At 39.9% G+C, this 15321-nt stretch overlaps 1 protein-coding gene across 1 annotated transcript; it reads left to right on the top strand.

Annotated features, from left to right (window-relative positions):
* Window positions 1-384: 384 nt before the first annotated feature.
* On the top strand, window positions 385-14496 carry LOC106916618 (fibulin-1). The gene is made up of 22 exons (XM_014985012.2): window positions 385-454; window positions 528-633; window positions 1774-1909; window positions 2016-2163; window positions 2704-2763; window positions 3354-3443; window positions 3915-4046; window positions 6357-6494; window positions 6575-6718; window positions 6799-6921; window positions 7030-7155; window positions 7618-7752; window positions 8575-8712; window positions 8794-8937; window positions 9785-9907; window positions 10036-10161; window positions 10251-10370; window positions 10511-10633; window positions 10902-11025; window positions 12559-12701; window positions 12794-12934; window positions 13011-14496. Exons 1-22 carry the CDS (start codon window positions 400-402, stop codon window positions 13148-13150), a joined length of 2715 nt encoding a protein of 904 aa, XP_014840498.2. The 5' UTR covers window positions 385-399; the 3' UTR covers window positions 13151-14496.
* The last annotated feature ends 825 nt before the right edge of the window (window positions 14497-15321 follow it).

Consider the following 15321-nt stretch of genomic DNA (forward strand, 5'->3'; position numbering starts at 1 on the left):
GTTTTGTTTCTCAAATTTAAGAGGTGATATGTTTTAATCGATTTTTTTCTTTCAGCTGGTGGAAACGGGCTTCCGTACATTTGTCAATTTTTGACAAACTTAGTCGTTTCACTTAAAAATCCCATCAAAACAGTCGAAAGTGTGACATGAATGAGTGAGTTAGTGTTATGAATACTTTTGGAAGGCACTGTGATGTTGTTGCTGGTTTCAGGTTATCTCGCTGGTGACGTCTTTGACAAACTTATTATCGGCCGTGTTTTAATCGTGGAGCCCTCCCACTCCGCCGTACAGGCCCGCTCCGCGACGCTTCAGGCTCATCTCTCGCCACCTTCAGGATAATTGTCCGACTCTAAATATCGGCTCATCCACTGGGCGCTGGCTGGGTTCAAACTGGGCCTGATGGCGCACGGGATTGTAATTTTACTTTCCCTCTGCGCGGCTTTGACGGGGATTGGTAAGGAAGTCGGCAACTTTAAATTTCGTACCGCATTAAAACCTTTACAGTCTTCGTCATTCCTGCTTTATAGAGAGCATGTTTACTTCTGTGCACGAGTGCTGTGAGGCTGGAAGGGTGATAGCCCTGAGGAAGCAAGACTGCACGGCGCTTCCACGTTTCAGCTCCCACATTTGCAGGTAAGAAACACCTGGACGCTCCTTGTGACGTAAAGGGATTGCTGGAAAAAGCAAAGCATACCTTCAGGAATGCATATTGAATCTCCTATTGTAGGTCCTAAGAGGCCTCTAGTGAGCATGTCCCCAAAGGGCCCTGGTCTGTTGTGTATGCGTGTGCATTGTGATTGCTATTAATATAACAAAGCAAAACTAAGAGGACCGCTTCAAGGGCTGCCGACAGGAGGTTCTACATAATTTCATACGATGATTAAATATTTGCTGTGAGGTTTATTGTGGTATGTGTGGTTTATTCTTTAGCTTTCATAGCTGAATTGGATTTGAACAAACCTGAATTTCATGCAGGATAATCCCCGGACATAAAAGATTGTAAACTAAAACGGCCAAATGCAGTCCAGGCTCAAATTACCCTTAAATCTAATCAGAAGTTACAACTTGGATACCAGTTTTGAAATCATCAGTCATCAATGGGATATTATAACTATCTCCAACAATAAGACAAGATGGTAAAAAATATACAGGTTGTTTAGGTTGTGTTCAGTTTGGAAGTTGTATTTGCCAAATTCCTTGTTGGAAATGCACCAAGACGGTGATTCCTTCTTGGAAAGTAGGAAGCCTCTCAACCCCGAGTCCAATATTCAATATGGCTGCTGCACATGTAAAGCACATAGAAGTGGGATGTGAAAACTACTTTGTCCTTCTGACCTTTTGCATGTCCTTGAATTGGTGTTATGAAAAGCACTGTACTGTCTCTACTTGGAACACATAAAATAGTCAGCATTAGCTTGTGTTGCCAATAGTTAGCATTAATGATTAGCTTCTGTCTGATTTTACTCCCAGAGCCAAGCTAAATTGAATACAGTTGACTTCTTTTCTAACTTCCCATAGCAGTGAGCTGTACTACTGTTGTAAGACTCATAACTTCTGGCTGTGATTTTATTATTTTGTCCTTCTTTATACCATATTTGTTATTTAAAAGAAATCCTTTTTACTGCCTCTTACGTAATGGTTAGTTACTCTGATTTTCAGCCACCAGAAGCTCCTCACTTCCTGCACAGAAGGAAATGACTAAAATAGTGTTCTACCTGACGTTGTGCTTTATTTTTTAAACTGCAGTCTCACATTTAACTCTATATTTCTCAGCATTGCCCAGGAGCACTGCTGTCGCGCTTTAGCGAGAAAGCGAGCATGTGACACTGGCATTAAGGTGGCCCGTGGTCACGGGGTCTGCGAGCGGCCCCTCTTCACAGGATCCAACTGGGAAGCGCAAATTTCACAGGTGTGCTCTCCTCCATGCCTCCCAACACAAGCGGCATGTTGGAAAACACACACTTTGTTCTCTTTAACACACGTTTTGTTTCCTTAAACTTCCTTCTCTTGCTTAGTCATGCTGCGACTGCTGCACACTGGGTTTGAAAACAGACAGCATGGGCTTCAGCTGTGACTTTCAGGACCTGCAGCTGGACAAGCAATGTTCTAATGCGGCTAAAGTCTGCTGTCAGAAACCCAAGGACATCACTCCGTCTGCTAAAGGTGAAAGGTCAAAGCAATCTTGTGCTTCAGGCGCTGATTATTCGCCGCTTATCGGTATTACCTTACGTCACCGTCTGGCTGTGCAACAGTAGGGTTTCGACATCAACAAACATTGGGTGTTTGAACACAATCCACTGTCACACTCCAAAAACATAAAATTAATTTGGGTGTAGTTTCTAGTGCAAATATGTTAGTATACTTGAAATAAGACAAAACTAAGTTACAAATAACTTTTTAGCAAGATACAGGAGCGTGTTTTAAGTAAAAATATTCCTTAGTACTGATGAAAACATGCTAGCTATAAGTGAAACAAGAGATTTTTCTCATTGATTTAGTTAAGATGTCCCTATATGTTCCTGAAAAGTGACTTGTAAGTTATTTTTTTTATTTCAAGTGCGAAAAGAAAATAATTACTTGGTAAGTTCATTCCTTCTATTTTGTCAACAAAGGTAACACTCATTCATTATGAGTGTGTGCTCTATATCCTTTGACATTCTATATGACTTTTTTTTCTTAATTTTACTCATGTTTTTGTCTCAGGACAAGAAGAGCTTAAAGTGTTGATCTCCAGGCCTTCAGACGAACCAAATACCTGCAGAGGTTTGGCACCTTCGGTTTATTTTATTTTTTTCTGCTATTGTTTTGGTTGCAGTCGTAGTCTCTTTATGGTTCTATTCTGTTTCTTAGATTTTAAAGTCACATGTATTGAGATAAAATAAGACACTCAGTCCTTGCCAGGTCTTTAAATTAAACACAAACTTAGAAAAAAGCCCAACAAAATCAAAGTCCTTCTTTGCTTCAATTTGAAGCAATCAAAGAAACTGACGTTATCAGTTCCTCTCATTGTTGTTGGGGGAGTGGGGGGGTCGATTGAATGTCTCACGGGCAATTGCTCTTGCTTTTCTATTCAGACCTCTTTTAAAGTCAACTGTTGCCCTTTAGGTACTACAACAATTGCTTTTTTTATTATTTTAAAACATAATTTTTGATCAGATCAGAAAGTCATGCCCTGAATACTATAAATACCTAATTCCAAAAGCCAGTTATCAGATAATAAACATTTTAGGAAACTGTAAGGAAAAAATAAATTGCTTGTTGTGGTCTGAACTGTGAAACGGTGTCTTTAAACGACACACAAAGTGGTGTGTGTGTGTGTGTGTGTGTGTCTCGACACATTTCTGCTGTTTCAGAGCTTAACTGCTCTCAGCTGTGTGTAGGTAACGGAAGATGCGTCTGCAACGACGGCTTCCGACTGCAAAGGGACGGAGTGACGTGTGAGGGTAAGTCATCTTAAACGCACAAAAGTCAAGAGCCGTAAAACACAAAATCTTACCAAGTACCTTTGGTCTAGTTTCTTGTGCAAATACCTTAGTACGCTAGAAGTAAGACAAAACTAACTCACAAGTAACTTTTGAGCAATATATAGGCACTTTTTTATGCCAATGGAAAATGTATTGGATATAAGTTAAATAATCTGCCAGTGGAAAGAGATTTTTCGTTAAAATATTTTGTTCCACTGACAAGTAATTTCACTCACAGCTGGTACTTTTTCATCAATGTCATGGACTTTAAACAAACTCCTAGATCTTCTTGAAAAGTCACTTGTAAGTTACTTCAAGTTTTTTTTTTTTTTTTCGTAATGCAAACGAAAGGGTTTTTACGCCGTTTCTGTTTGGGTTTTGTTTGTTTTTCACTCGTCGTTGAGCGTTTCGCTAAAGTTCTCTGAAGATTCCTGACGTTCGTCTCCTCAGATATTAACGAGTGTCTCGCCGACCGCCACAACTGCAGCGCCGAGCAGGTTTGCGTGAACACAGACGGGTCGTTTCACTGTCAGCTCAGCTGCCACCCGGGATTCACAATCACAGACGACATCGTTTGCAAAGGTAAGCAGCCTCGTAGATTAAAGTCTTCGTGGAAGAATTAAAAATAACAAGATTTCTGTTGTGTATGATACACTAGGTCAAATAAAAATAATATTCAAGCAGATAACTGGAGGTAGCACATGGCAACGTTTATTTTCGAACGGGGAACTTCGTCTTCTTCTTTACAGGTCCAGCTCACATCTCTTGTGCACAGCAACAGCGCCACCAATGGCGATTAATTATATTGCTTTTATCTTCGCATTACAACCAAACAGCCTACAACACATAGGAGTATAATCATACCAAAAGTGCAGGGCCGTGCAGAGACCACTAAAAGGGCAGCTGCTAAAAAAAAAAAGGGCACATCTTACCGCATTCTAGGACAGAATATTAACAAAGTCACACAGCTTTCAGAGTTTAATAAACAATGATAAATTACAAAATTGTGAAATATACAATCAAAGCTAAGGTAAATCTCTATACAGAGCATACACCTATGCATATGTAAGATATTTTATTAGTAATTTCTTTCTGCAGGTCTATTTTGTTATAGGAAAGTATTGCAATATTCAAACCTGCAATTTAGCAAGATATGTAAATTAGAGCTGGAGGTTTAGTTCTGATTTACATATTTTGTCTTTACAGAATTGCACTATTAAAAATATAAACAAGGGCACAATGCAACCTTTTAGTGTACTGTAATCTATAAAAAAAAAGAGCTGCCTGTTTGCTGCAGTGGAGATGACGATGGTCCATTCAGGAAAGCAGAGCTGCATCAAACTTTAAGGTGGAACTGCAGAAAAAAAGAAAAAAAAAAGCAAAAATTGAATTGTTAATGCATGTCACTATGGGAAAAGCCTGCTGAGTTTTGCTTACAACTTTTTTAAACACTTAAATCACACATTTGTCTCATGAAGTGAATTTTTTTGCAAAACAAACTTATTTGTGCATGTCAGAAATATTTTCTTGATATTCAAAGTTTTTGTTTGACTCAAAGTTTTGCTTGTGATTCTCACATGACGTCATGGGCAGGACCCAAAATCACAACAAAAGATTTCTGATGTGTGCAAATAAAAGTTTATGATTGGCAAATAACTTCTTAAGTTCACAAGACAAAAATTAGTTATTTAATTTAAAAAAAGTTTTTTAAACAAAAGAATTTGTTTTTAAAAAAAGAAATCATTACAATTCCAAAAGTTTTGATTACAATTTTATTTTACTTAACTGAGGTTAGTTTATTTTTTCCCATTGAATAATTGGGGAAAAACTTTAACTACATACTCTGCGAACCAGACCCTAAACTTAAAGTCTGGGTTGAGTTTTTTCCCCTTCATTAATGACATACATTATATCTATCATGGTAATTCAGGGTGAGTTATTTTTAAGTCTAAATGAATATCCTTGTTGGACTTTTATTTAAGTGCTATTTTCTTTCAAGACACATTTACCTAACGCCAGAATAAATGCAATGTACATTATGCAGCAAAGGAAATTAGAAGATCGGACATATATCCATTATGGAGATGATAAGTTTTGGACGGGCAATGTGCCTCGTACACGATTATTTATCTAGCTTTGCTAGCAAAGTCGTAGCTAGCAGCTAGCTAATGGCACAACAACAGCAGCCTAATGTCTGTATGATAAAAATACTGAATCAATAGATGAGAACAGTTTTTCCTCACCTGGCTGTCTCCTCCCGCTCAGTTGTTCTTCAGAGTAAGCCAGACGCAAAGGCCTGTCGGTGTCTGTTGTATTTCATTACCTCTCTGCTTAAACCGCTACTCCGTGCTGAAGCAGAAACGATACTTCAACGTTTTCCGTCATCTGACAAGTAGCAAGTCTACTCCACTTTATTCACCAAAAACGTGTGTGTGTATATATATATATATATATATATATATATATATATATATATATATATTTCACCAAAAACTGTTCTGTAATCTGGAACGTTCGCTATGCTGAGCTCCAGTTAGCCGCCTTATCTCACTGCGCGAGAGGCAACTGCGTCATGCGTCACGGGCAAAAGGTCAAAGGTAACAAGGTGACCGGAAGGCTTATTATGTTGTACAAAAAAATTAAAAATAAAAAAATAATTTTAGTACATGTTATTATGTGTCAGAAGAGGGCTTTGAAAATAATAATACCAAAAAAAAACAAAAAAAAGAAACAAAAAAAAAACAAGCAAAAAGGGCAGGTGCTCAAGCACCCCCCCCTCTGCACGTGCCTGCAAAAGTGTGTAACAATCTTAAATCTAGAGGTTCATTCTTTTCTGTGTCTGGAACACCACCATTTCTATATGTTTTATATACGATATATATAATTTTTTAGACATAGATGAGTGCGCTGTGGGGAGCCATAACTGTGGAGCGGGCTACGCTTGCGTCAACACACCCGGCTCGTTCTACTGCGACCTGAAGGTGGTGTGCAGAGACGGTTTCACTCTGGACGCTTCCGGAAAATGCATCGGTACGTTTTACTTTCGCTCTCAGTTAAAAGCAGCTCGTAGATTAAAGATGATTTCTCCCCAACTATTCCTCTCCCACCAGACATCGACGAGTGTCAGCTCCTTACCAACCCGTGCCGACGCGGCCAGAGTTGCGTCAACGCAGTCGGCTCTTACGTCTGCGTCGGGAATCCGGTCGTCTGTCCGCAGGGTTACCGTCCAACCGCGGACGGGACCCGCTGTGAAGGTCTGAGTTTAAGACGTCTAAAATCCACCTTTCCTTTCAATTTCCGCCCGTTCACGTCCTCCCTGTCTCTTTCGCTCCAGACGTGGACGAGTGTCTCGTTGCCAACGTGTGCGGCAGCCACGCCTGCGTGAACCTGGACGGGTCGTACCGCTGCGAGTGCAGAGCGGGCTACCGCTTGAGCAACGTCACCGAAGCCTGCGAAGGTTCTCGCTCAGTTTTCGGCTCGTTTCTCTGAGGGGAATCGTTTACTTGCCGCGCATCGGCAAGTAAATGTGAGAGGTGAATTTGTTGTGTTGCTTTGTGCTCTTCAGACATAAATGAATGCAAGTATTACTCCTGGCGACTCTGCGGGCACATATGCGAGAACACGGAGGGGTCTTATCGGTGCAGGTGCATATCCGGCTTCAGGCTGGCTCCGGACGGAAGGACCTGCGAAGGTAAGCTCTCTGTTACGCAACTGATTTCACATTTCAAATGGCTGATGCACCTCTTTCCTTTTTGGGATTATAAATTATATTATCACGACAGTTGTTACTACAGCAACTTTCACATAAAGAGTTAATTCAAGAGAAGCAGGCCCTCAGGATTACATGTCCTCTACTTTACCTGACATTAGGCACTAGGTCACATCAGACTACAACAGTTAAAGTACCAGCAGGCGGCAGAAAAGCCTTTTCAACAAATGGTTGGCACTTTTTTATGTGAATTTATTTGCTTTGACTTTGTAGAAGGAACAAATCTTTATGAAAGTAACATTTTCAGTCAGAGAGTATGTGACTCTGACTGAAATAAGTATTTTAAATTTATTTTATTTTTGACTGTCCCACCGTGTTCAGTATCTTGTGGCTGAGCTCTGGCTACCTTACTCGGTTACTGCAACGTTCTTTTTTCTCCTTCAGATATCAACGAGTGTCTGACCGGCCGTCACAACTGCCCCAGAGGTCAGGTTTGCCTCAACACCGAGGGCTCGTTTCACTGCCAGCGCGAAATCGCCTGCAACACCGGCTATAAACTCACAGGCAGCTTTTGCCAAGGTGGAAAAACAACCTCCAAAAGATTTCTATCCCACATTTAGATGCACTTTTGGTATCTAAATCTAGGATATCAAGTGTCCTTTTCATACTTTGTCATTTTACAACCATGTGTTTCAGTGTGGTTTAGTGGGATTTTATGTGACTAAAGAGATGCAAAGTAGTGCATAAAGGAAAACAATTGGAGTAATTTTCACAAATGAAAGTCAGAACATTGTAGAATAACCTTCAGCTGCAGTTGTTCCTACCAGATTTGTACTTGGCCTTTATGATGCTGCTTGTTATATTTGATTGGACTGGATTTCATTCTACCGGATCTTCCAGACTATAAATTGCTCCAGGGTAAAGGTCGCATTGTCAAAAAGAAATCCCTCATGAAGAGTAAAAAAGTAGCTCCTGCTCCTGTGACTTATATTCCAGATAACACAGTAGATATTTAGTCTTATTGTGGAGGGAGTTCAATATAAATGCATTTTTCTACAAAGCAAAAACTTTTTAATCATTTTAGTCCACTATGCTTTTTGTATTCATCTGTCAAACAAAATCCATTTGTAACTAGGCAAAATTTGTGAAAGTTCAAGACAGAAGTAGAGTTTTTTTTAACTGTTTGCTGACAAATTACATCAATGTGAAAACATTTTCTAATATATTTGATTTTAAAAAGTAGTTATTGGATGCAGAGAATGCTATTTATTACTATTTTAGCAGCTTGTTAATGAGTTTTAGGGTTAGGGTTACATGTTGCTCTCACATAACCCCAAAAAGAAATAGTCAGACATCCCTGCTGAGGAGAAAGCCCTTCTAACAGATATTTCCCTCTGTCAGACATCGATGAGTGCGCTTTGGGGAGACATGACTGTGGGGCAAATTGCGTCTGCGTCAACACGGCCGGCTCGTTCCGCTGCGAGCAAAAGCTGGTGTGCGGAGACGGTTTCACTCTGGACGCTGCCGGCGGCTGTACCGGTACGTTGAGCTTTCAACACTCCAAGCGAAAGCAACTCCCAGGTTAAGGGTCAGCTCTCTTAATAATTTCTCTTTTGCTAGATGTTGATGAGTGCTCTGCCCACACCAGTCCGTGCCAGCCCAGCCAGACGTGCGTCAACACGGTGGGCTCCTATAGCTGCCACGCCAATGCGATCACGTGCCCACGAGGGTTTCATCTGAGTGTGAACGGCACACGGTGTGAAGGTAGTTTAAGAAATGCACGGCTGCCCATTCAGGTCTTTATTTTGCTTATGAATGTTTATTTATGTGGGCTTTATAAATAATCTGAGGGTTGAGAGTAGGAGTGGGCTTTTATAATGACAAATTTCTCATAAAAATTTGGATTTATCATTGACTCCATAAATTTCAGGTAATGATGTTGGATAAAAGACAGAACTCGTATTGTTTTGAGATGATATTTTTACTATTTTCTCCATGTGTGTTCCACGAGAGTATCAATAAATATCAAAAGTAGTATGATTAAATGCGGTTACTGTGTGAGGTTTGGTGATATAAATCACAATTTTGTTTTTAAGTATCTGGACAAGATAATTTCAAAAGTGGGGAATTCTTTTCAAGAACAGTATTTGTGTTTGTGGTGTCATGGCAACCAAACAGTTGCCTAAAAAATGAAGCTTGTTTCTTTATTAACCATAATTTGTTGTCGTAGTAGTACCACAAAATAATGCGATAAAATCCAAGGTCCATATCGTCCAGCCCGAGCTTATCCAGCAGTTTTATGTGATATAAACAACCATATTCTGTCTTTATGTTTTAGGTCTAATGATTTTTTTTATGATTGTGTGTCTGGTGAGCCATTTCATCTTGGATTTGGTCATATATTTTGACTTAAAATGTCCGGAGATTTCTTTATCAACATTTTATGGTGATTCAAAAAGTTACTGAATCCTTGAATTCACTGATTCTCATCCCTTCTCAGTCGTTGCTTAAGATGTTCTTCAGGACATTCATTCTCTGTTGTAGTTTTTATTGGTGAAAAACTCTTAACTTTCAATAATATGTAAATTTTTTTTTATTTATTTCAATACAGATGTGAATGAGTGTCGGGTTGGCAATAAGTGTGCTAAGCATGTGTGTGTCAACCTGGAAGGACTGTACCGCTGCGAGTGCAGAAGTGGCTACATGTTCAACAGCGTCACCAAACTGTGCGAAGGTACAGAACCAAGAACTTGATTAATTTTGCTAGAGGACTAACAGCTTCTTCATGTGACAGAATTATGAATTTGTCGTTAAAGTCGAATAATAGTTTTAAAGTTACTTTTCTCACCCCGTTCTGTTCAGATATCAATGAGTGCACCTATTATCCCGGTCGACTCTGCGCCCACAAGTGTGAGAACACAGAGGGGTCGTACCGATGTAGCTGCGCAACCGGCTTTAAGCTGGCCTATGATGGCAGAGACTGCGAAGGTAAACATATTTTTCAAAGAAACCTTTGTCATTTTTAAAAAAAAATTTTTTTTTGGTCTTTTACCAAACTTCCGCCTGCTTGACGACAGACATCAACGAGTGTGAGGACAAACCCTGCAGCCAGGAGTGCACCAACGTCTACGGCTCGTACCAGTGCTACTGTCACCGTGGTTACCAGCTGAACGACGTCGACGGGATGACTTGTGAAGGTGTCGTTGCTGCAAAGCAGAGCAAGACGTTCTCGAGAACCGAAGATGGCTGTAGAAGATGTTTTATTTTGGGAAGTGCGCCAGGTGTCCTAACATTGTTTTTTTGTTTTTTTTTCTTTTTGTCGTCTACATCCTCTCAGATATTGATGAATGCATGCTGCCAAACGTATGTTCTTACCAATGTGTCAACACGCCTGGTGATTTTAACTGCACCTGCCCCAGCAGCGGTTACACACTCTTGTACGACGGACGTACTTGTCAGGGTAAGGGAGGAAAAACATCTTAAAGCATCTTCAACAAGCATTTTAAAGGTATTATTAGACCAGAACTACTAGAAATACAGCAGAATATCAGGAGGGGAAAAAAAAACAGTAAGTCAGGAATCTTGTGGTTCACTCTAAGCAATTTTGAGCATCACTGAAATTAATTGCTGTAATGGCCGGTAATATGAACTAACCATTATCTGCTGCATGGGGTTCCAAGAGTTTTACTTTGATTAAGCGTCTTTGATCTTTTTTTTTTTTTTTTTAGACATTGATGAATGTGCTGCAGGAACTCATTCTTGTTCTGCCAAGGAGACCTGCTTTAACGTCCAGGGAGGATTTCGCTGTCTGTTCTTTGAGTGTCCTCCAAACTTCAGCCGAGCAGGAAAAGGGTAAGAAACCAGAAGGCTGCTAAAGTCAGGAGATATTTCCCTGAGATCATCACACAACAAACAGAAAGTTTGAACTTATGTTCTGTTCATTTTTCCAATGTCTCTAAGTGACATTGTTTTAGATTTTCACAGCATTACCAGAATCGGACGACTGGCAGGAGTTAGATTCATCGCTTTTAGCCCGGTAGCTATCAATCACTAATATTAGAGCATTAAACCTCAACACGCTCGCTACAGTGATCCCTTGCCTAAATGAAAGTGACACAACCTTCACATTCTAAACTTCTGCTTTTCTAACGTCCTGCTCCATCCGGCTGTGCTGTAGCACTATCGCTAGCTTAAATAGAACAACAGGTGGAGATCCAGTTTCGCCTATCTTTTAATTACTGATCTCTAAAGCAGCTTAAGATTTTTTTAAAGCATTTTAAATGTGTAAAATTTGAAGTTCTTTGTCTTAAATATATATATTTTTGCTACACCCCTCAGCCACCACACGGGGGCAGAGCGACTGCAGCTCTCCACTTCCCAAAATTTGATGTTTTGGCTCTTCTTTTTTTGGTTTTGATCTAGCAGTGATAACCACTTACTCCACATTTTCAGCTGTTTTTGTTGTTGAGATTAGACCTAGTTTAATTGTTCATAGCTGTGAGTTTGAGCGATCAGAATTAGTTCTGTGTTAGAAAACTATCAAATTCGTATTCTATATTGAACACTTTGATTTACAAACACCTGGATATTGAAGATTTTGACAAAGAGCTGGATTTGGAGCACTACATGTCCGGTATCAGTTTTTCAGCTTTATATTATTTCTCTCTACTTCCCGGCAGATCGTTAGCCTCTTTTCTGTTTATTTTTTATGTACATGGAGTCAAAAAAATTGACAGAGAATAATGTCTCTCTGGTCTCCTTTTCACCAGTTCTCCTGTACTTCCTCTGCTGTGGTCACTTCTAAAAACCAAAATTTCCAAACCGAGCGATCCAAGCTGCCTTACCAAAACATCAAAGAGGAACGCGGTCTTAGTGGACAGCAAGAAAAATAAACGTGGCATTTATTTTGGGGCACCTGGGGCTCGGCCAATTCACTGAGGCTCAATTATTGGTGGGACGGTGTTGTAGTTAGCATGATTAATGGGCTTTTCAGTGTTGGCGCTGGGTGGCTATTGGTTCAGTCGCTGAAAGCGATAGCGAGTGGCCACTGCCTGCGTTGGTCAGCAGGATAAATGTAAGCAGACATACCATCTTGTCGTGGTTGTTTTTGTGGGCCGGGTTGCGTAATTCAGATGCATCAATAATATAGAATAAACTCATACATTTATCATTAGATTCTCCACCTTAAGGTTTTCTGTTTCACTTTGGTGGCAGAAATTCATCACTGTCACTTTGACCTTGTGTCTGGCAAACAACTTCCAGGAATGTCTGGATTTGGGAACAGGGTTCTGCAGGATTCACTTCAAAATTACATTTTTGTATTCCTCCTTTATTGTCAAGAACCCGCTGCCCTACTCTGCTTCTTCACCTTTCCTCGTCTCTCAGATCCGCAGGTAACGCGTCCGCCGTGGTGCGTTGCGTCAAAGCGTGCCAGGAAAGCGACGGCGACTGCGCTCGCGACCCCGTCCACATCATCACCTCCACAGCCCTGTCCCTGCCTACCTCGCAACGCTTGGAGGAGCCCGAGGGTGAGACCGGCAGAAGAAAAACTTTCTTCAGCCAATCAGATGACCCCACCTTTTTTTTTTTTTTTCTTTATTTTACCTGTTTGTTCCAACAGAGATCGTGTTGCTGCGGACGTCCGCAGAAGCGAAACAAGATCTTCTCCCAGACGAGCCAGATGTGGTGTTTGACATTTTAGAAACCGACGAGCTGCTCTCTTTCGACGTGATAAAGGGTGCGCAAAACGGCATGGTTGTCGGTAAGGAGACACGGGATTTCGCTTTATAAAGTCACATTTACTTTGTTGTCCTGATTACTGTTTTTTTTCCCCTCAGGGGTAATCCGCCAGATCAAGCCCGTATTGGGCCCAAAGGAGCTCATTCTGGAGGTGACTATGAAGTATGTCCAGTCAGGAGTCGTTTCTCAACAAAACATCGTCCTCATCCACGTCTTCATCTCCGAGTTCTGGTTCTGAGAAGGGAATGTAAATGTTTTCTAGATAATTCTACTGGAAAAAAATTAGGAAAAAAAAACATGACATAATTAATGTAAATATACATTGACAAGGAAAATAGTGGCAGATTTCAGTTTGTGTGGAGGTTGTTTGCATACAGTGAATTCAGTTACAGGTGTTGATGGTAACCAGTGCAGGTTACTAACATGAAAGGAGAGATTTTTATGCTCCACAGTCTTCAGCCTCTGTGAGGTCGTACGTATGCACCACATGGTTTATGTTTCAGGCAAACTGCATTTTTTATTTTTTATTTTTGCAAAGATGATACTATGCCTGACAGGAAATTGCAGATTTACAGATGAACGTTTTTGTCATTCTAAATGATCAGATGCAAATAGCCATAAATCTCCCAGATATATTACGAAAGTTACTTGGAAAAAATATAAAAACCAGAATGTTTTTTTTAAATTTCCAGGCGAATTAGAGTATTTCTGTGATTCTTTGTGAACAACATGAAGGATGTTGATGTTAAATGTGAAATTTGGAATCAGTGAAAGTGATCATTTTGCCCCTTCTCACACATACTTGTAATATTTTAGTTAGCTCTAGTCACTGCGTAACTTTCTAGAGACACTTGCTCATACAATGCTATACTTTCATTTTTTCACCACAAGGTAACACAATGCTGCACTCTCATGCATCCAGTAATTTCTTCTTTACATCATAAAAGTTTAGAGTTTGTTGCCTTTACTGTTTGTACTGTTTGTGAAAAGGTTTTTTGTTTTTTTTTGGGTTTTTTTTGGCTAACTTCCTGTTTTTATGTTATCATTACTTTCCTGCCAAAAAAAATTGTAAGCAAATAAAGCACACAAACTGTCCTCAAACATTGCATGCAGATAAAACATACTTTGCAAACTGTTATCCCAACAAAGCAATTTACTGTACTGGGTTATAGAGTACACAGCATTTCACTTGTCTCAATGTCACCCTCCTGTGCTGTCAAGGTTCTGTCTAAGGTATGACATAACTATTGGCAGAAATTTGGCGCAGAGCGTTTTGTATGCAAATAGAGCTCGTTTTGTACTCGCGGATAGTTTGTGAGATAAGTTTTATATGTGTGCAACATGCTTTATTTGTTTGCAATGTTTTTTTGGCAGAACAATTTGTGAAACATATTTTATTTGTGTGCAGCATGCTTTATTTGTTTGCAACGTTTTGGCCGGAAATTAACTCCATGTTTTGTGGGCTTGCTTCCTCTGATGCCAGACTTCAGCATTTAAGTGCTTGTATTTAACTGAAGCAATTGTTTTGTACAAGAATAAAAAAATTGTGAAACCATCTGTGAGTAATAAAAACCTTCAGTAGTGTGCTGTTGCATTCATGTTTTTTTTCCCCCCCCATAAATACTGTCTTCTGCAACAGACTAAACCATCCATCAACTAGTTGGCATGACTGAGGTTTCCTACAGTTCTAAAATCCAATAGAATGCTTTCCTGTAATCCAACTGCTCAGATTCCTCCCATCATGCTGCTCCGCTTCCAGTTTGTGGGTGTATTTCCAGTTATTCCACTCCAGTGTATAAATAATGGGATTTCTATAACTGGAAAATTTGCTTCTTCTAATACTACTTCTTTAAACTGACAAATTGCTTGAGGTGGAAGCCTTTTACCATCCTGAATCAACTCTACTAAACGAGAAGCTTCCTCAAGCCACTGCTGTGCTGTTTTTGGCTGTGTGGAGAAACGGAGGGAACATCATAGATTTGTGATCTGAAGTGTAACGCAATTCTTCGAAGTCACAAGTGATTTCCATGTGATTTTGTTGCTCCAGCTGTAAGGTTTGCTCCAATGCTGGTTGGGGAAATTCTACATTCACTGACGAAAATAAGATCTTGCTCCACATGCAGACTTGACGGTGCATATTTGAATGTTCTGATTTACCTGTGTCATGTTGAAGTGCTTACAGGGGTTGCTATTTGTCAAACTTCACATCCTTCATTCCAAATGCCATCATTTACGTCTTTTAGGGGATAATTGAGACATACCTTTTCTGTACAAATCACATGAAGTTATTTGCCCCTTTATGAATTTCTTGTGTTTTTGTCTCACGGGTTTCAGATCATTTAAGACATTTGAATTAAAAAAACAGACAAAGATAACTTCAGTAAATGCAAATTGAAGTTTTCAAATACT

The sequence above is a fragment of the Poecilia mexicana genome, unplaced genomic scaffold (genome assembly GCF_051168715.1).
Source record: "Poecilia mexicana isolate PSO_F unplaced genomic scaffold, ASM5116871v1 scaffold_23, whole genome shotgun sequence".
NCBI lineage: Eukaryota > Metazoa > Chordata > Actinopteri > Cyprinodontiformes > Poeciliidae > Poecilia > Poecilia mexicana.